Consider the following 21,974-nt stretch of genomic DNA (forward strand, 5'->3'; position numbering starts at 1 on the left):
AGGTATGACCTAGCCTAAAAAATACATAAATGACACAACATTAGAATGGGCAATCAAGTCCGGTCATCTCCAAAAAAGCTGAGTCTCCTGAAGACGTACTCATCCAAGTAGCTTCATCAGTTCTAAAAGACTGGTGGGTAGTTGGGGTTTCAATGGGCACATCTGTGGGCGTTACTCATCAGAAACTCGTTAGAAGACTAGTGTCTAGTTATACGAGTTTTTCTTCAGCTTTTAGAACTAAAAGCCACCAGTCTTTTAGAACTGAAGAAGACTCGGGTGAGTGGAGAAACGTCTTCAAGAAATTCTACAAGCCTGGATGACTGAGACCCTTCACAGAAGTCTGGTTAGCTCCATAATAAACTCCATAATTCAGGTTAAATTGTATGTCATTCATTGAGTTTACCGAAAAAGCTTCAGTGTGCATTCATTGTGGTATTGTAGTAATGTAGCTCGGTTCATTCTCTTTCACATAGTCACATGAAATACACCTTCTACTTCTCAGCAGCATGCAATCTTATCTTTCACGGTTTTGCACAGTCTAGTGTCCAAGACGTCATCTGACCTGAAAGCTCATGTTGGTAAAAGAAAAAAAATGCTATGGCAAAGTTCTGATTTGGCTTAATTAAGGATATGGGCCTGCCAAGTTTAAAATAAAACAAACAGGGAAAGAGTAACAACCCATCCATCCACCCCGAGCTCCTCTGTATACCGACTGTATAGCTGTATAGCTATCTTCTGCCATGAGCATAACTTGCACTCATTTAAGGGGCATTTTCATTTCCAGTTGTATGGCACCCTTCAAATGATTCCCATCATCCCATCATCATGCCGTGCATTAGAACACATCTCTGTTCCAAGGCCAGATTAACCCTTTAGTGACTCTGGCTAGGGAACTGTGCAAGTAGAGCATTCCTGCAACATCATCCTCAACAGATGCAAGACATAATCATAAAAGACCTTGTGTGCAGACGCTTGGATAAAGTTAGGTTTTTGGGTTCAATTCTAAACAAGCTCAGTACATAAATAACCGAAACAATACCGCGGCATGGAAACGATCTTTCAAACTGTCATGTCGTAAACAGTATTTTCTTGGTGTCTTTGTGTTTCTTCTTGCACAATGGGTGTGTATATCATTTATTGTCCCGGTGACTTAAACAGGGAGTCTTGTGTGTTTACGAGACAGGACTCTTCAGTGTAACGCAGTGTAGATAATTCATCAGCGAAAGTGCAGTCATGTTGCATCTGTGCTGTATATGTCAGCATCGTCTGTCAGCTGTCAACAAGGGTGTAACCAGGACGTAAACAACACACTGGAGGTTCAGCAGCTCCATGGGAGAAGGGGGAAGCGGGGAAGGAGACTTTAGACTCCGGTATGCAGCTGTTTCTGCTGTTTGTTATTTAACTCAGAATGCATATTGGGTACACAAACCAAGCTTTCAGAATGTATAAAAAGACTTTAATTTCCCTCCTAGATTAATCAGGTCTTTGTGTAAAAAATTCAGATGAACATTAAAAATTAATTTCCCGTTATTCGCCAGAAACCTGGAAGAATTCCTCAATTGTATGAGGATGATTCACGAGGCAACACAGCAGCTTTATTGTAAACAAGTTTATCATACACTCTTATTCCTATTAGCGAAAGTGCAGCCCCAAACAAAGGCTCGGAGCCCGTTCGAACAAAGGCAGGAAGTCATATTCAATGCTTTTAGTCTGCTCCAAGAATTGAGACTGAGAAAACTTCTATAACCTTTGTTTGGACAAATGAATATGTGGCATGCAAAGTTCAGTGAAGGCAAATTCTGTGTGATTTATATTCTCTGACTATTAAATGCGAGAGCACCCACAGTTCTCACTGTTAGCTCGTCTCGCTGCTTTAATTCTGGAGTGAAAAGCAAATTTGTAAGTCAAAAATTTGTCAGAATATATAATATTATATCAGAAATGTGAACACTAGTTCTCTAAAAGTACTTCTTTGCTGAAGAAAGTTCCACCAAACTCATTCATTTCCAGGAGGACGTAAATGTAAAAGGTCAAGCTGCTCACACTCTCTTTGCACTCTCTTTGCACTTCCAACTGAATTTTTAATATGCTGAGTTTGATCTAACTATAGTACAGACAGTATGTAACACTGGTATCCTACACTGGAGCAGAATTAATCTATATTTCTAGAGTGTTGCCATTTCATTTCAGCAATGTTACATCTGGTATGGAACGTTATCCAACTATATGCTGATCCCTATGAGAACACCAGCAAGGTAAGTATCTGCGGTGCTTAAATGAGTCATGGCACTGCATTACTGGATTGCAATGAGAGAAAGGGAGCCCATTTCGCTGGCGAGGGCTGAGATTAAGCTCTGCGTTAGGCAGACTCTCAGGAATACATTATTCAGAGCACATCCTACTATTTAAACCACATTATCAAGGAAGGGATTCTGCATTTGCACTTTACCTCAAGTTAAGACAGCCAAGACAAATGCATGGCACATTTCTTTTATACAGATTTTTCTTTACTTGCTGCTTAATGTTCATGACTGGAGTATCTCACTAAATCTTGGTTCAGATTTGGTTCAGGTGTTCCACAGTGGATGAACCTCAGTGATTCTGTATAATTTTCATGGTATCACCAACGAGACAAAAGGTTTACAGAGATAAATCTCTCAGCATTGAAAGCTTTTGTCTAGGCTGTAAACATTCATGGTTCCTAGCATGGTTTTGGTGATTCCCTGACTTTAAGAGTTTAATATTAGTGGTTTTGAGTGACACTGTTCGATGACCTGAGGACTTTTAGTAATGTTGGTCATTCCTAAACTTTTTTATCTTTACGTAGTTATCAAACTATAATTTGATGTTCAATACTGTACCTGCAAAACTAATGATATTTGAGGCGTAATTTGTGTTGCGTTAATTCGCAAGTGTTAGCGTGGCTAATGCGTTTAACTACAATGGCTATCACAGTCAATTTTACTGCTAAATACCAGAAGAATAGTATTTAATGCTGCCTTCAGACAGAACTGGTGAGCTTGTAATTAATACAGGTTGCTTTTGTCGTTTAGTTGGTAATATTGTCCGTATGTAATAGTTAGCTACCAGCTAGTTAACAGTTTAGTTAGCTTATGATGAAGAAATAAGTTTCCATTCAAAGAGGGCTCAAGACCTTGTTACGACAAGTTGTGGACACAAAATGCTTGGTGTTCAAGTGATAACATCAGCCATGAGTCACGCGAACCCAGCTGCTAGGCAACAGTCGCCATTTAGAGAGATTTGCAAGCTAATGGCCAGGTAACTTGATATAGGACATACAACGGCATACTGAAAGGATGAGACCACTGGGAATATGAACATTTTACTCACACTTTACTTTCACTTAAATCACATGTGAAAAAGTCAGCAAACATGTCCCAACTTGTGAACATACCACAATAGGCGGCTGTTCATGGACTACCCTTGTTGTAAATGTATTTATTATTCATTTACAGAATTATACATTTTAGAAATTCAGATAAGTGTCGTCGATAAAGGATAAGTGTGAATATTTTTCTTATTGCCCCAAATTCCATGAAATAGTTGTACTGTCAGCATGTTAGCATTGACTGGAAAGCACTTGACTGGGTTTCGCGGAGCTGCTATCGTGACTGCAGACTCTTAGGTAAATTACTTTTTACAAACATGGCTGCAACACCAGCGTCACTACCAACTTAATTGCTTGTGTGCCATCTGGAGGATTAAAAACTTTATCCACTGTGGGCAAGACCTAATGACCTCTGGTTGAAAATGGAATATCCGAGCTTCAGCTTTTCCACAACATAAACCATGGCCCTATGGCAACATCGTGGACGGATTAAGGAGAAGTGGACACTGCATTTATGATGGCACTTCATTCTTTCCTGTGAAAGCTGCAGGCACATACGTCACCATGTCTCCAGTTGACATATCCTAGCCACTTCACTTCACAGATGTTGCGTTACGGCCAGCATATTTAGTCATAGACATGGTTTATAATTAAAGAACCAAGGGGCCGTTCTCGGAATACTCTGGTGGTCCAAGCAGCATCCACTTCTCTGAAGGAGATCCTGCCCTGGAGCAAGCCTGGCTGTCAGTGCACCATGCAGAGCTAAAAGTAGACAACCCAAAGAGATAAATTATCAAGCTGAAAGTCTGTTGGAATCTGCAGAGAAGACGCTCTTCTCCTTTGTTTTGTATTCAAGTCGTGAATGTTAATTCGTTTAATTTGAGCGTCTCTGTCAGGGCGTCTGCCAGGACGGATATTTTATAGCCTGCAGGAACAGGCTAAGCTTTTTAATCAGAAGAGCTTTTGTTTTTAACAAGGAAGAAAAGATTTTTTTTAATCATTAAATGAGTTGCATTATAAAGATACGACACATGTATATTCAATTGTCAGAGAACAGTCTATCATAAACTATTAAACAGTATGGAAGAGGTGAAAATATCACAGATTCTTGCAATATAATAGGTTAGTAAATGTTTCATGACTGAGCTGTGGTTGTGACTTAAAAGTCCTCTGGCAGATTTAAGGATGTCAGTGATCTTGATTTGTGAACCATGGTCTTTGCATAATACTGTAACTGAGGCTGCTTAAAATGGTTTACCACATTAATTTGATTGGGTAGATTGAAAATCTAAACTGATTTTGCAGTCCAGGCAAAAAGATTTCAATTGCATTTTAACCATTTTCTGAAAGATATAGGGATCGGATTGTTTTGTCTGACACAACATTTGTGGCCATGCCTTCATACCAAGATGTGAAATCATGACAAAGTGGCCATGAAGTTTAAGTCCTACCATACTTAGATCCTAGATCCTTCTGATCCTTCTGATCCTCTACAATCTCTGAACACTAGTGGCTCAACAGCATTGTGTATCCACAAGCAAAGAATCAATTGTCCTGGACCTTGTGTTCCAGTGAAAAGCCACTTCTTGACACTCTCAGAGCACAACAGTAACAGCAGAATGTTATTTATTATTTGTGTTAACCCTAAACATCTTGGAGAATTAACTTTTCTAAAGTACAGTGCATCCGGAAAGTATTCAGCGCTTCACGTTTTCCACATTTTGTTATGTTACAGCCCTACTCCAAAATGGATATTTTTTCCCCCTCAAAATTCTACACACAACACCCAATAACGACATGAAAAAGGTTGTGAGATTTTAGCAAATTTATTTAAAAAAACAAAACAAAAAACAAAACAAAAAAAAGAAATCACATATACACAAGTATCCACAGATTTGCCATAAAGCTCAAAATTGAGCTCAGGTGTATCCTGTTTCCACTGATCATCCTTGAGATGTTTCTACAGCTTAATTGGAGACCGTCTGTGGTAAATTCAGTTGATTGGACATGATTTGGAAAGACACATCTGTCTATATAAGGTCCCACTGTTGACAGTGCATGTCAGAGCAGAAACCAAGCACGAAGTCAAAGGAATTGTCTGTAGATCTGAGACAGGATTGTCTTGTGGCACAGATCTGGGGGAAGGTGCACAAAGATTTCTGCTGCTTTAAATGTCCCAATGAGCACAGTGGCCTCCATCATCCGTAAATGGAAGAAGTTCAGAACCACCAGGACTCTTCTTAGAGCTGGTCTGATGAGACAAAGATTGAACTCTTTGACATGAATACCAGGCGTCATGTTTGGAGGAAAGCAGGCACAGCTCATCACTGGGCCAATGCCATCCCTACAGTGAAGCATGGTGGTGGCGTCATCATGCTGTGGAGATGTTTTGTCAGCGGCAGGAACTGGAAGACTAGTCAGGCTTCGGGACAACTCTGTGAATGTCCTTGAGTGGCCCAGCCAGAGCCTTGCATTCGACTGAACATCTTTGGAGAGATCTGAAAAAACTGCCCAAAGATATAGTAGCTGTGCCAAGCTTGTGGCATCATAATCAAAAAGACTTGAGGCTGTAATTGCTGCCAAAGGTGCAACAACAAATGAGTTGTTCCAACTAAACTATACTGGTGTTTATGTGTTTTCAACATACTGCAAGCTTTATCGTAGATGGTATAAAGGGCTCTTTGCAGATAGTAACACATGCATGAACAGTCAGAAAACAAAAACTCAACAGAAAGTAACAAAAAAACCCACTATTTTTTTTATTAACAATTGAAGTGGAACAATAGATAGCAGATCATTAAAAAAAAATACAGTCAATGGGTAAAACATTTTGTATATCCTTACATTGTCTCTTTCAAAATGTTGTTAGGTGTTTGTTAAAATGCGTTGGCAACAGCTTCAGCTGGAGCTCTCTGCCGACATCCTGGTGAAATACACAACTGCAGGCTGTGCGTTCAAATTCTGGATGCTGTAGGCGTGACCTGTGTGAACAGATGAGTATCATAAACAAGACATGTGATCGCAGCAGCTTAAATGATTGGAAAACTGCTCTTTGATTCTGACTTATTACAGTGTGATGATCTCGTACGTACCACACTCCACCATGAAGGACTGTCCTGGACTGAAGCGGGACTCTGTGCCGTCAATGATCACTCTCAGAGAGCTTGTAATCAAGTTAAAAACCTTTTAAAAAAAAGACAATAATGAAAGAAATGAATGGAGGGAAAATGAACACTGAGAGTATCTAAAGAAACGAGGAAGTCGTGTACGCACTGTTGTCGCACTGTGATCCACCCAGAGAGGCTTCTTCATGAAGGAGCCCAGGAGGATCTTTCCATTGCAGATGGAGCCAGTCTTCAAGTCAACCTGTAAGCCCATAGCTCTGTCTTGATAGTAGTACCAGTCAAAATGGTCTGGAGTGATGTCGCAATCATCTGGAATGATGTTAACAGTGAAAAATAATCAGTAATAGAGATGGACAATAATCACTTCATTTTAAACATTTACTGTACTTGAAAATTATTTGATGATGATATGCAGGGTAGGTTTATTACAATGCACATAGTACAAATTTTGTTTTTAACCCTCACGCATCATTATGGACATTTTTGTCCGTTTGACCATCATTTTTTCCAATTTATTTTTTCTGTAAAAAACAACAGTGACTTTAAGGAATCAAACTGGCATTTAAAGGGTTAAAGTCCTCAAAATGATTGAATTTTTGGTAGTTTTGTAAAGTGCTGAAGCGGTTTAAGAGGTTTTTTCAGAAAAGGGTACAAAAAACTATTAATCAGTTAAGTTTTTATAGCAGTTTTTTGTAAGTGGACATTTTGTCCTTAATGACTCAAGATTGTAGTAAATTAAACTGATGCCTGAGGTTTTTATTTTTTTATTTTTTGTCATGAAGCTTCCCAAAAACATTTCTCCTTCCATACAGATTAACAGGACACTTGATGTAACACAACAGCTACTTGTAAATAATATCTTTGAAACTAATCTGCTCATTACAGGTCATTGCAACTTTAATTGTGTTAATGAACTTCCGTACAAGACATTAACCTCCGTCACACAACCTGATCATCTAAATACCAAATGAGAACTAAGTGCCATTTTGTGTCTGTAGTTGGTGCAAGTAACCCTATATATCCTTTAAAAACAGTGGGTTATTACTCAGACAATATGTTGTCTTACTGCCAGTAGTAGTGGACCAGAGACTCTTAAACCACTCAGTCAGATTGGCCTTATCCTTCGGCTGGAGGATCAATGGTCTGAGAGGAAGAGCGCACAGATCGGATCCAGACAACACATTGTGGATTCGTGGCAAAGCTGGAACACATGAAAGATAAAAGTAGACATTAGCAACAATACAATCATCTCGTCATGTTTGTCTTTACGTTAACTGAATGTGACCTGATGAATTTTGCCACAGGATGTAAAAAAAGAATTGAGTGTAAACATTGCATGTTGGAGCAACCGTCAAATGTGGCTTACTTATTTCATTTATTCAAGACTGAGCTCACACTGGCACATACTCATTCTCTACTATGCCCAGAGCAAATGGAAGATGGTCATGTGGTCTGATGAGTCCAGATTTACCCTGTTCCAGAGTGATGGGGGCATCAGGGTAAGAAGAGAGGCAGATGAAGTGATCCACCCATCATGCCTAGTGTCTACTGTACAAGCCTGTGGGGGCAGTGCTATGATCTGGGGTTGCTGCAGTTGCTCAGGTCTAGGAATGAGGTCAGCTGACTACCTGAATAAACTGAATGACCAGGTTATTCCATCAGTGGATTTTTTCTTGCCTGATTGCACGGACATATTCCAAGATGACAATGCCAGGGTTCATGGGGCTCACATTGTGAAAGAGTGGTTCAAGGAGCATGAGACATTTGCACACATGGATTGTCCACCACAGAGTCCAGACCTTAACCCCATTGAGAATCTTTGGGATGTGCTGGAGAAGGCTTTGTGCAGTGGTCAGACTCTCCCATCATCAATACAAGAACTGGGTGAAAAATGAATCCATTTTGTGACACTGCAGAAGTTTATCGAAACAATGTCACAGCGACTGTGTGCTGTAATTAAAGCTAAAGGCGGTCCAATGAAATATTAGAGTGTGTGACCTTTTTTTTGGTGGCAACTTTTTTTTGGCCAGGCGGTGTATTCCCACTTCTGTTGTTAATTGCATTTTACTGAACCTGATTCCAACTCAGAACGTTAGTCCCTTTTAGGTAATTTATCTGGGACAAGGAACACATTGGTTATGTAAATTTTACCCTTAGAATTGTAGCTGAACAGAAAGTCATGTTTTGCCACTGATATGTGACATCAGGACTCAGCGGTCCACTTATCCCTGAAGGACAGCCTAGGACATTGCAATTTTTCAGTCTTGATATACAGAAACACTTTTTAGTAGCATATGAATGATTAATTTTCATTACTTTAACAGAAATATGAATTAATATAACCACCATAAATCAGTATATTTGGGGGTATAAAGGTGATTATACGTCAAATCTTACTGAGGGAAATGGGCAGGAGAACAGGAAATCCCACAAAAACAAAAAGAGGAAACTAGTTTGATGCTTTTATAACATACTTATGTCATAACCTGTGATGTCACTCTCTTCATAGTCATGTAGATCAATAAGGGAGGCAGGTCCACTCCTGGGGGTTTTAAACCTGCCAAAAATAATTTATAATAGTATAAGAAAAACATGCATAATAAGAGAAACAGAGGTTAAGAGTAGTTTAGACTCTCTTACATGTTCTCTTGTTGACAGATCCGGTCTTGTGTCTTGTGGAGGCTGCTGTGTGTGTAGATGGATACACCAACATCCATACAGAGTACATCTGTATCAGTCTTACTTTGTGTTGCACAGTCAGTAGGAGAGGCTTCCTCAGCAGGATGTAAAGCGACATTACCACGTTTATTCTGACGCTTGTCTTTAGATGTGACAGGAGAGCTTTTGCCCGTCTCTGGGAATGAATATGGCTTTGTTTTCTGAGAAGTCACGAGAGCGCCCCCCAGTGGTTTTGATGAAGCTGCCATGGTGCCCTTTTTGGAAGATTTGCTCTGTTTAGACAGTTTTTTTCTTTCTTTACGAGGTTTGGCCTCCTTAGAAGGAAGCTGCTGAGATTGTGAGGACATGCTCTCGAAGTCTTCCGACATGCTGTCAACCATCCACCTGTTACCTCGTGGTTTCCTCTTCCATTCTGCTGGTCCTGCTTCACCGAGCTGCTCTTTTGGTTGTCTAGCTGCTGCTGCTGCTGCTGTGATGGAAATGTTTTCATTAGAGGTGTGATGATATACTCTATGAAATATCTGACCTCCTGTAACAAAATACATTTACTCAATTCACTTCAGATTTTCAATTTATTACCATATAAATGTTCTATTTACTTCACAACATTTATCCAACGGTTATATACACCAAGTTCTTGTCTGTATGTTACAGCATGTCTATCAGCAGGTTATCTAAGTAAAACAAGCCAAATGTCTATTAAATACCAGTTTAGGACTCAGTGAGAGTGAAATCTATTTTTGGTAAAAACTTAATTAGAAGTTAAAAACACACATTTAACATACAAATGTGGTGTTTCTTCTTTCCTAACGTTTAATAATCTTATAGCGTACCTCTTGATCGTTTCAGGATTTGAGACCAGTAAACTGACAGTATGTAATGTTGCTCAAAAACCTTAAATTGTAATACTGGTACATTTACTAAAGTAAAAGAGCTTATAGCATCCTCCAGCAGTGACCTTACCTGAGTTATAGCCGCTGTCTTTTTTAGCCTTTACAGGTGATGTTACTACTGCAGGGGCCTCCTCATTAATCTGTTTTGACTTCTTGGGTGTAAGCTGACGGTCGTCTGTTACGTCAGTGCTCTGAGGGCGACTCAACCACCACTGTCCAGTCGGCTTCCTTTTCCTCTTTCCAAGAACCTGAAGGTCGTCTGATGAACAGCCGTCATCTGAAGTCCTCTCAGATGCAACTGGTGGTTTATTTTGTTTAGACTTTCTACCTGCGTCATGCTTCATCATCTCCTTGTCTGTAGGGCAACAGGAAAACACACATTACATACACAATATTTGTAATAGGTTCAGTCAGTTACTACCACTTAATGAACAAAGAGAGGAAGAAAAGTCAGAAACATCTCACAACATGTTGGTTTGATTATTTCATTTCTGTTTCTGTATTTAACATACAAATGTAGTGTTTCTTCTTTCCTAACGTTTAATAATCTTATAGCGTACCTCTTGATCGTTTCAGGATTTGAGACCAGTAACCTGACAGTATGTAAAATTGCTCAAAATCTTTAAATTGTAATACTGGTACATTTATTAAAGTAAAAGAGCTCATAGCATCCTCCAGCAGTGACCTTACCTGAGTTATAGCCGTGGTCTCTGTGTGTGAATATCAAAGGGCTAGACTGCTCCTGAACCTGGTCTTGATCAGGGACGTCCTTTTGTTCCTGCTCTTCGCTCTGCTCTGCCTCAGCTGTGCTGAAGACTTCATCTGTTGCTTTCCCCTTGTCTGCTTTGTCGCCTCTGGCATTTCTTTTTTTGTTGCGTTTGGTTTTCTTGTCTCTACCAGTGTTCTGACCAGACAACGGCGCAAGTCGTTTCTGACTTTCCTTTAAAACGTTGTCTTTTTTAGCCTTTACAGGTGATGTTACTACTGCAGGGGCCTCCTCATTAATCTGTTTTGACTTCTTGGGTGTAAGCTGCTGGTTGTCTGTTACGTCAGTGCTCTGAGGGCGACTCAACCACCACTGTCCAGTCGGCTTCCTTTTCCTCTTTCCAAGAACCTGAAGGTCGTCTGATGAACAGCCGTCATCTGAAGTCCTCTCAGATGCAACCGGTTGTTTATTTTGTTGAGACTTTCCACCTGCGTCATGCTTCATCATCTCCTTGTCTGTAGGGCCACAGGAAAACACACATTACATACACATTATTTGTTATATGTTCAGTCAATCAGAGAAGTTGGAACATTTCACAACATGTTGGTTTTGAGTATTTGTTATTGTTTATTCTCTTACTCATTTAAGTCCTAGCTAGCCGTAGCTGAAACTCTACGAGGATTGAATGATCCTGCAGCTTAACCACTGTTCAGTTTCAAGGTCTACTGTGATCAGCCAGAAATTGTGTACATAATATTTTCTGACTAACCTTGCAGACTACTGCAGGCAAGAGAAATAAAATATTTTAGCCTTCTTTGAGAAAATTCAATTCAGTGCTTTTTAAGACTTTAAATGCAGAAAATCATTTTTAAATAAATAACCAAGGATTAGCTTCCAACTTAACCAAAAACTGTTTTATTCTCAAATATTGATGTTACCCACCATGGATTTTGTAGACACTTAAAAACGTCAGCATTAGCTAATACTTAAACTAGACGAAAGATTCAATGGCAACACACAGGAACAGGTTTTGAGAACAGAAAGATTTTACCTGTAAGAGATCCCGGGTCTTTTATATCTGTATTCTCCTTATGGCTATCCTCCTCACTTTGTTCCTTCACATCAACTTGCACCGTGTCCTTTACAGCATCAGATCGCTGCAGTCCTTTTCTGTTGCCCTTTGAGTTAGCTCGGCTCGACTTTGTGTTTTCTTTGCTATCTTTTGAAAACTTTGACTTCTTTGTTTCATCAAATTCCATTTTCCCGGAGGGTTTGTTTCCTGTCTCCAAGTTTGCTCTATCTTCAGGTTCATCCTCTGCTTTGTTGCTTTCTTTAGACGGGACCTTCTTGAGCTGTGGTTTCTTTTTGTTTGGTTTCTTTTGTTCCACCAAGTCCTCTGCAGAAGGCTCCTGGGGACTGGTCAATTCATCGATATCATTATCAGGCTCAGTCACCTCATCGTTCTTCCCTTGTTTTTTCTTTGTCCCCTTGTCTGTTGTGCTGTCTCTGTCTGTGCTGGAAGTCCTGCTCCGCCTTTGTCTCTTACTGGTGTCATTTTTACTTGGGATGGAAATGATAAAAGGTTTATCATCTTCAAGAATAAGAAAATTGTCCTCTGGCTCAGGAAGAGGAGAGGGAACTTTAGCCAGTGTTTTCCGGGAACTGAAATAAACAAATAATAAATGGTTTATTAATTGTTTTATGAAGACGTACACAAGGGCTATTGTTGAGGTTTTGACGAGTCAACACGTTCAGGTGTGCTCACATAAACATGGTCACAGAAACAAATTCATTAAGGTGTACTTTTGTCTCAACTCACTATGCAGGTTTTGACTGTATGGCGTCTTTGAGTTTCTGCAGGAAAGCAGTCATGTCTTTTACTCCTGGTGTGGAGGTCTGCACAGGCAGCTGCTTGGGAACGCTTTCCGAGTTTTTCTGAGGACCTGCCAGTTCAGGCTCGGGCTTCACTGATGCATCCGTCTCAGACTCGGTGTCGTCATTTCTGCTAAAAACAATAGAATAAGATTAAACAACTGTATTAGCACTGACACAATATACCGCAGCAATAAATGCAACACTTTGCAATCTTGTGATGTGGTAGATTGCTCCCTGCAATATTGATTCAAATAAAGCTGATATAAGTTTATTGCAAACACTGTGTTGGCTATGATTTTTTTTGATTTTTTTTAATATATATTTAATCTAGTTGTTGATTCTCTCTCATTGTCATCATAAACTGTGGTATTAATATATAATTGTATATCATAGACGTACTGTTTTGAAAAATCTAATTATATCTTAAAGAATCTTAAAGTATTTAAAATATTAGGGAGAACTTTTTACAGGGGAAAAGAAAAATCAAAGTCTCTGCTCTTGGATGGAAAAACTATCTAATGGTGCCACTATTTCTTACTGACAAACCACTAGATCATTGCTGACTGTTTTTTGTTTAGTGTAATTTTAAAAGAAATGTGTATGGCGTTTATTTTTGAAAGCATTGTCACTTTAGTTTCAGCACCTGAAACTTTAGTACAGTGTATTTTCTCTGTCAGACTGTATAATAATCATTACAGCATTGTGATATTTTACCACAGTGTATAGTCACAACTCTTATGATCACAGTGTTTGTATCAGCTATCATCATATTATCAGCAGTTTGTTGGTTTCAGTGTCCAGTATTATTCAGCCACAGAGCTGAAGTAAAAGTACAACATTTATTACAAAAAGTAAACACTTCATACCTCTGCATTTTTCTTTCTGAAACAAGTGTCTGTGGTTTCTTATTGTTTTTATCTTCAGCCACGTGTTCCTTTTTGCTGCATAGTAAAGTAAACAAGTAAACATATGCATTGATAAGTCGATCACCTGACTCTTGAAAACCAAGTAAACACATTAAATATACAATGGGGAAAATAAGTATTTGATACACCGCCGATTTTGCAAGTTTCTCCCCTTATAAAGAATGGAGAGATCTGTAATTTTCATCATAGGTACTCTTCAACTGTGAGAGACAGAATCTAAAATAAAAATCCAGAAAATCACATCGTATGATTTTTAAATAATTAATTTGTATTTTATTGCATGAAATAAGTATTTGATCACCTACCAACCAGCAAGGATTCTGGCTCTCACAGACCTGTTAGTTTGTCTTTAAGAAGCCCTCCTATCCTCCACTCGTTACCTGTATTAATTGCACCAGTTTGAACTCGTTATCTGTATAAAAGACACCTGTCCACACACACAGTCGATCACACTCCAACCTCTCCACCATGGCCAAGACCATAGAGCTGTCTAAGGATACCAGAGACAAAATTGTAGACCTGCACAAGGCTGGGATAGGCTACAGGACAATAGGCAAGCAGCTTGGTGAGAAGGCAACAACTGTTGGTGCAATTATTAGAAAATGGAAGAGACTCAAGATGACTGTCAGTCTCCCTCGGACTGGGGCTCCATGCAAGATCTCGCCTCGTGGAGCCCAGAACTACAAAGGAGGACCTGGTCTATGACCTGAAGAGAGCTGGGACCACAGTCTCAATGGTTACCATTAGTAACACACTACGCTGCCATGGATTAAAATCCTGCAGCACATGCAAGGTCCCCCTGCTCAAGCCAGCACATGTCCAGGCCCGTCTGAAGTTTGCCAGTGACTATCTGGATGATCCAGAGGAGGCATGGGAGAAGGTCATGTGGTCAGATGAGACCAAAAGTGAACTTTTTGGTATAAACTCCACTTGCCGTGTTTGGAGGAAAAAGAAGGATGAGTACAATCCCCTGAAGACCATCCCAACTGTGAAGCATAGGGGTAGAAACATAATGCTTTGGGGGCATTTTTCTGCAAAGGGGACAGGACGACTGCACCGTATTGAGGAGAGGATGGATGGGGCCATGTATTGTGAGATTTTGGGCAACAACCTCCTTCCCTCAGTAAGAGCATTGAAGATGGGTCGTGGCTGGGTCTTCCAGCATGACAATGACCTGAAACACACAGCCATGGCAACTAAGGAGTGGCTCCGTAAGAAGCATTTCAAGGTCCTGGAGTGGCCTAGTCAGTCTCTAGACTTAAACCCAATAGAAAATCTTTGGAGGGAGATGAAACTCCATGTTGCCCAGCTACAGCCTCGAAACCTGAAAGATCTGGAGGAGATCTGTATGGAGGAGTGGGCCAAAATCCCTGCTGCAATGTGTGCAAACCTGGTCAAGAACTATACGAAACATTTGATCTCTGTTATTGGATCTGTACTAAATATTAAGTTCTGTTTTTTCTAGTGTATCAAATACTTATTTCATGCAATATAATGCAAATTAATTATTTAAAAATCATACAATGTGATTTTCTGGATTTTTCTTTTAGATTCTGTCTCTCACAGTTGAAGTGTACCTACGATGAAAATTACAGACCTCTCCATTCTTTATAAAGGGGGGAAACTTGCAAAATCTGTGGTGTATCAAATACTTATTTTCCCCACTGTATCTACATAAAAAAATCATACTGTGATGCTTCAGCCTTCTTTCTGAGACTAGTCATCTTGGTTAAAGCAACCTTGATTGGAGTGGTCTCCGATTTAGACTCATCACTCCTTAAGGAAAGGAGAATTAAATTGTTCAGAAAAATCAACAGCAAAAAAAAAATAATCTCAAACACTGTATATCCTGCAAAAGATGTACATACTTCTTTATGAGTCGTCCCTTGCCCTGGGATTTCGGGGCGAGAACTGAGGACACAGCTTTGCATATTTGTTTGTCCTGCTTTTGTACACCTTCCACATCTGTATGCTGCTCAATAGGGCTAGATGTTTGCACAGGCCCATCCAATTTAAAAGAGATGTCCAAATCTGCCGCAAAGAAAATAGCTGCCCTTTAACAAGAGAAATATTTCACACTGTACTTTTTTTGGTAAAATACAGACTCAAGTCTCTTACTACCTTCCAGTTTAGGGCTGGGTGATCTTGTTGAAGGATGCAGGACGTCTCCTTCAGGACCCTAAAGAGTCACAAAACATTTTCAAATGTATGGGTTAAACCTTGTAAAGGCTTGTCTAATTCAATAGATTTAAATGAAGCCTGGATGTACAGTCAGTGGTGAGCCTATAAACAAGCACCTAATTATAAAATGGAAGACCTATGTTTATCAACAAGGCTACAGTTTTTCCTAATGTATTTCTAATACAGAAGCACTGCACTGATGGACTGTACTACCATCTGGGGTCCTCTGAGTTTTTCCATCGTTTCTCCTCTCTCTCGGACATAAGAGACCTTGATCTCATTCTGATTCGTCTCAGTATCACTGGTCTGAAGCAGAGGAGATGTGGGAATCAGATCGCCTTGAGAGGATGAATCTAAAAAAGAAAACGTGAAATCAGAGTAAATACAGTGAAAAAGAAAAACGTTAAGTACACGTTAATATTGTGAAAATGCAACACTGTCTGTAAAGATTTGAAAGAACGTAAATCACACCCACCCAAGTCATCAAACATCTTGTCAACATCCTCCAGTGTCAACGTTCCTTCCCATTGCTTACACGGACTAAAACACAAACATCCAAAAATAAAAAGATGAGTAGCTGAAGCATTTCAATACAAATATGTCCAATACTAATAAATCTACAATAACCGTCGAACAAAACACCCAAACTGGTGGAGAAAGACATAAACAGCACATAACAACGTATGAATTATTTATGACAAATAGCGGGGATTATTACGCATAATGCCCAGATTTTAGCTCGCAATCAAAGTGGTCTGGAAATTACAAACAATTAATGTATAACTGCAAGAAATGCTGTTTGAAATGTATTATTACTAAACATACTTTTCTTTGGCTGTAACGTAGCACAGCTTCCGCTTGGGTCTCCTCTGTGAACAGACAAGATATACAGAAAATATTAGCTGTAACTCCTTAACTGTTGCTACTGGTATAGCCATCCCTCGGCATGCTGTACAATTTAATAGCATTACAAATTGCAGCATGAAAAATTATCATGAATCAACACATCTCTAAAAATCCACAATAGTGTTTATTGCAGGGATGTTGTGATATGGCCATATGATGACTCTATGTGTAAGTGTATATGTATGTGTGTGTGTGATGGCAATGGAGTGTAAATTAATCTTAAATTAATCAACCAGTGGGCTCAGACTTACAGTGAAAAAAAAAAAAAAAAAAGACAAATTACTTTGAACACGTTTCGCAATTTGCCTCCCAGTTCCCGAATCAAAACAAACATGTCAGTCCCCTGCCACGGGATGAGAAATAAGCCGAACAACAACATTTTTAAACGTGAAGAGGACATGGTACAGTTTAATTCACACTGTTACAAGAGTCTTCTCTTTCTGGAAATACCTTAAAGTCACGTTTAAGTGTTTTAGACACCAACAAACCAGCATTTGCCTTTTAGATGTACCACTGTTTATGTCTCGGACCCGACTGTTTGCTAACACATAGGGTGAGACACGGAAATTAGGTGACGTGTTTGTTCAGTCAAACATTCGCAGGAGGACAACTGAGAATACAAAAAGAAGACATTTACTTACTAAGACAGGGTACTTTGTCTCCATTGGTTTGGTCTTTTACTGGTATCGCTCGACGTCTGTTTCCGACAGCTAGACGCAGTTAACGGTTAGCTAATGCTAGCCACCATCTCATTCTCAATAACTGCTTTTTCGGTTAGCCTCCCGAATGTATGTACGTGAACCCGCTCCGTAACAATCAATTTAGGAATAAGTTTACATCCATATACACGCCGGTGGATAAGCTATTTTGCTCAACTGATAGCCAACGTCAGTGTTAGCAAAACAATGGCGCTGTGAAGAATTTGGAATTATCCCGCGCACTGCTGAGAAACGCTGCTACGTCCTGCCCTGGGTACTGCCTCACAGGCAGCAATGTCGCCATTATGTCAGACGCCAAGTCAGAGTTTGAGCATACTATGACAGAAACGTGAGTATACTAAAAAAGTAAATGTAACTGTCTGAATAGTGGGGCGTGTTGCAAGTGAAAAAGGCATCGTCTTGCATAAACATGCTGCCTTAAATATCAGGTTCAGGGCTTTACTAAATCTCAAAACAGGATATTCTTCTTCTTCTTCTTGTATCATATTATTTTCCATCGGTCTCGATCTAAAGTTGTCGCCCCCTACTGGTTAACTATGTCAACCACTTACAAAAATACCACTTTTTTATAGAAGAAAAAAAGTGACCATATAAAATATTGGTATAACATGTTTTATAATGTTTATTGGTAGTAAAACAAAAATATTTCCGTTTTTGCATCCTCGACTTTGAGCCTTTTCACCTGAGACCTTCAACTTATTACATGAATAAGGTCTAGATACTATATATATATATATATATATATGTATATATATATAGTATCTATAAATACAAAAACAACAGATGATCTAGCCCGTGATGTTTAGACTTGATGTGTACTTTATTTAAATAAATATGTCAAGATATGATTACAACAGTTGGCTTTGGAACAACGACAACAAAACAAAAAACAACAAGAAAAAAATGAATTGTTTAAGATAAGATAGATAAGATAATCATTTATTTATCCCACAATGGATATTTTTATTTATTACCACACAAGTGGTTGATAACAATGTTTTTACCTCTTCGTTCTTTTCGTCTCCTTATCAGTGCCTGATGAGTGAGTTAGGAAACGGCCATAAAAGGCTCATAGTTCAGCCACAGTTAAAAAAGCATGTAGTTTGATATAAGGAGAATCTATACAAGAGTGAATTTTTATGGTTTATTTACCATTATTATTATTATTATTATTATTAATATTAGTATAACGCTTTCATGAATGTCTTCAAAACACTGAATAATAAATGTGACAACATAATCTTCTATGACAAACCTTTATACGTCACTTGCACGTAAAGTCACTATCATGAAACTGCTCACAAAAATAGCTTTTTCTTCTTGTCTGCAATCTCCATCGGTTCCATGGCTTCAGTACTGGCATCTTCATAGAGCGGCTGATTGAAGTGTCTCCAAATCACCAGAACAAGCCGGAGGATAAACAGCACCACAGTTACAGCCAGCAGCACAGCTAGGAAAATAAAATAAATCCGGGTTTAACACATGTCTGTTGGCACCACAATTGATGCTGCATACGATGAGATTTAGCATTTTTGAACTGGAGACAACAGTTTTCAGTTCCTCATATTCTGGAGGTAAAGCAAACAACAAACGGGAGCTCTGATTAAGTTTGTTTTACTGTGTTTGAAAATGTTGCCGATGCAATGTGCACGTTGGGAATCACATATATTTATCACACACAACGTGGAGGTCTCTTCTGTGCCTTACCAATGAAGATGCCATTGCGACTGGGTGATGCAGCATCAAAGTTTTTGTCCAGATTTCCAGACAGGGCCCAGATCACGACAGGGTAGATGATGCAGATGTACCGCACATGCTTGTCCAGGACAAAGTTTTCCAGAACAAACCTACGAAACACAAAACACGCTCCTTGAGATTCTGATTGCAAAAAATTCCCTTTTATGAACAAGTATTTTTTTAAAACAAGCTTCACTCACCAAACAAGCAACACAACAGCCAAAACAGAGTACGAGAGGGTGGCGGCGTCTGATGGGGCCATCTTTGCGTCGTAAGACAGCACGATGGTCAGGTTAATAAGTGTTGCGATGGTTGTCCATGTCGTGTAGATCATCACTCCATTCTGAACCTAAAAACATCAAACAGCTGTTTTAATATAAAGAAACACTTTCCAAGCTTAGATCAAACACCTGAACCACACTGTGTTAACTCTATATGAACACTGTAGGCTCACATAACCTCATACATGCATGATTAAAACCTTGTAGATCAAATATTGTACACTGACCAACACGCGGATGAGCCACAGGTCTACGTTGTGGTATTTCTTCAGCCAGGGCCCGTAAATATGAAGCCCGTGGCAGACGAAGCTTATCATGGAGTAGTTTGTGATGATGACCACGATGAGAAACACCAGTGCAGGAATCATCTGTCTTTATAAAGGACGACAACAACAGGGAAGCATTTAAATGTACTGCTTAACTAATCCTGCTTAATTTCAAAGAAGCCACTTAAATGCTCTCAGTGGAGACTCTTACCCTCTATCCCAAACAAGCAGCCAGCCAATATTGAAACCCAGATTCAAACACCAGCTAATGAAGAATCCATAAGGCAGCACAGCCGGGCTGCAGTAAACATATCCATATGCGTTCCTACAAGACAGAAAAAGCCACAAAAGGTCCTGAGATCCAGAGATTCCTGCTTTGGTGAGACACAGCTGACCGTTTAAACATCCAAATTTCATGTATGTTTGTCCATTTCATTGCAATGGTTGAGTCTAATCGAAGGAAGTAAAAGCCGGTCCTAACTTTCTGCAGAGACCCGCGACAATGTAGAGAACCATCGCCGTCAGCCAGATGTAGATAACGCTCCAGATGTTAAAGGTCCATCCTGAAGGCGTGAGCTCGGTGTCGAACCACGCAGAAACGTTGGCCGTAGTGGTGGAATAGGGACCTAAAGGGAGAAAAACACAAACACTGAGTTGGATTACACATGGCAATACATATCAAGTCGGTAAAACTGTTTCTACTCAAAAATCTAAGTTATAACTAATGATCATTTCTTGTTTCAGCTTGACACTGTGAGTTAGAAAAAAACTTATTAGGTTACATTATCCATTGAAGAAAACTAATTTTATTTTGTCAAATAAACTCACAGTTCCTCACTATTTCAACTAAACAACTACACTTTATTCATATCACCTACCATTTCAAGTTGAGAGTACTGATACTCATAGATAAATTGTCTCTAGTTAGATTTCTCATCTTGACGATAAATGCCATGTTCTTAAAGTTCACCTCAGCTTTGGATGGATTGACCACACAGACAAAACTCACACTGAGTCCAATCAATGGATTGCTTTAAGTTTAGTTTTTGAAAACAAACTGAGTTCAGCATCAGAATCTTGTCAAGACTATTGGAGTTAAAGGGAAGACAAGTGTACACATAACTTAATGGCACCGTAATGTTTTACAGTGAAAGAGGAATGTGACGACTTGGGCTGATATACGTGGTTTCCTGACACACCTGCTGCGTACACAATGCTTCAACATCGTGTTAAACGACAGAAACTGAACCCAAGATCAACAAGGCTTCAACTTACCCACTCCAACCACAGACAGGCCGTTGAACACCAGACTTATGGCAAAGCCGATGACAGACACGACTATCGCAGCGAGACGCCCAGGATTGTGTTTTCCCATTGTGATCCACTGTGACAAAGAAAAATGATTCAAAAAGTGGAAACTATGGTAAAACATTAATTTCAAATGAGTCAACCTGTTCCACATTTACTGATTCAATCTTGCTGAAGGAGCGGGACATTTAATCTCTTCTAACTTCAACGGTTATGATCTATGTTTTAACCCGAGGAATCATAATCATTTGATTCAGCTCATATACAGAAGCATTTTAGTCAATCATCATTCCTATCTTTGTTTTATTACACATATAAATCCGATTTCATTTATGGATCACCACTATACACAGTTCAAATATCTGTCGTTCTAATCAAAGGCTTAAACTCAAGTTTTAAAACTTCTTGTGTAACATCACACATGGATCCACATGCAGCTGGTGCATCATGAATTTCGTCTTAAATGAAAAAGAAAAGCATTACAGAATAAACAGCGCTTACCTTGTTTTGCCCCTTCTTATGTGAGCTGAGATCCAGAGTAACTATACAGAGGACAGGGGACTGCCTGTTATATATAAAACTGCTCGTTGTGCAACAGGAGGTTTTATGGCCTTTCAAAACGCCACGTGCATCTCTTATCAGGTATACATTGCTGCTATAGTTCAGTAGATCATAAAACACAGACAAACGTTTCTCCTAATATGTTTCATAATTAGAATCTGTCAAACGAGAGGTGAACAGCTATGAATACGTAGACTGAGAGGCTCTCCCCAGGCCTTTTGTCTTCTATATTGTCTTATGGGTATTTAGCTCCAGGCACTTGGAGCTGCGCCCGCCTGTGGTTCTTGGTCAGAGGAGTGGAGGTGTTCTTCCCCAGCCTCACATGTCACTGTCAACAAGTTAGTGATCCACAGACTGAGAAGCTCAGGCACAGTCGGCGCTCGGAGAGAAGAAGCTCCACATCAACCTTATTAACTGAAGAAGTAATGTCATGAAACAGGATGGAGGATGAAATGCAGGATT

At 39.5% G+C, this 21,974-nt stretch overlaps 1 protein-coding gene across 2 annotated transcripts; it reads right to left on the minus strand.

Annotated features, from left to right (window-relative positions):
• Positions 1 to 3,842: 3,842 nt before the first annotated feature.
• Positions 3,843 to 17,732, minus strand: LOC311503346 (uncharacterized protein). 2 transcript variants are annotated; one of them, XM_084566005.1, is made up of 18 exons: positions 17,282 to 17,732; positions 16,560 to 16,603; positions 16,210 to 16,274; positions 15,948 to 16,087; positions 15,675 to 15,732; positions 15,422 to 15,584; positions 15,243 to 15,329; positions 13,494 to 13,568; positions 12,572 to 12,754; positions 11,804 to 12,414; positions 10,737 to 11,267; positions 10,117 to 10,401; positions 9,115 to 9,622; positions 8,949 to 9,031; positions 7,541 to 7,675; positions 6,623 to 6,783; positions 6,442 to 6,532; positions 3,843 to 6,330 (listed from the first exon to the last, which is right to left on the minus strand). In XM_084566005.1, the coding sequence occupies exons 1-18, from the start codon at positions 17,303 to 17,305 to the stop codon at positions 6,248 to 6,250; spliced, it is 3,327 nt and encodes a 1,108-aa protein (XP_084422131.1). In that variant the 5' UTR covers positions 17,306 to 17,732; the 3' UTR covers positions 3,843 to 6,247. The 2 variants fall into 2 exon arrangements, with proteins under 2 accessions (XP_084422131.1, XP_084422130.1); XM_084566004.1 differs by having other exon boundaries at positions 12,572 to 12,757.
• Positions 17,733 to 21,974: the final 4,242 nt, after the last annotated feature.

The sequence above is a fragment of the Chelon labrosus genome (assembly GCF_963514085.1).
Source record: "Chelon labrosus genome assembly, chromosome: 18".
Lineage (NCBI taxonomy): Eukaryota > Metazoa > Chordata > Actinopteri > Mugiliformes > Mugilidae > Chelon > Chelon labrosus.

Excerpts from the sequence above, each read along its gene's own strand:
- LOC311503346 (XM_084566004.1), bottom strand. The coding sequence starts at position 17,305 with ATGGAGACAAAGTACCCTGTCTTA. Across the intron at positions 9,623-10,116 it reads AGACAGCGGCTATAACTCAG|CAGCAGCAGCAGCAGCTAGA; the intron begins GTAAGGTCACTG and ends TTTCCATCACAG. Across the intron at positions 7,676-8,948 it reads CATCACAGGTTATGACATAA|CTTTGCCACGAATCCACAAT; the intron begins GTATGTTATAAA and ends CATGTGTTCCAG.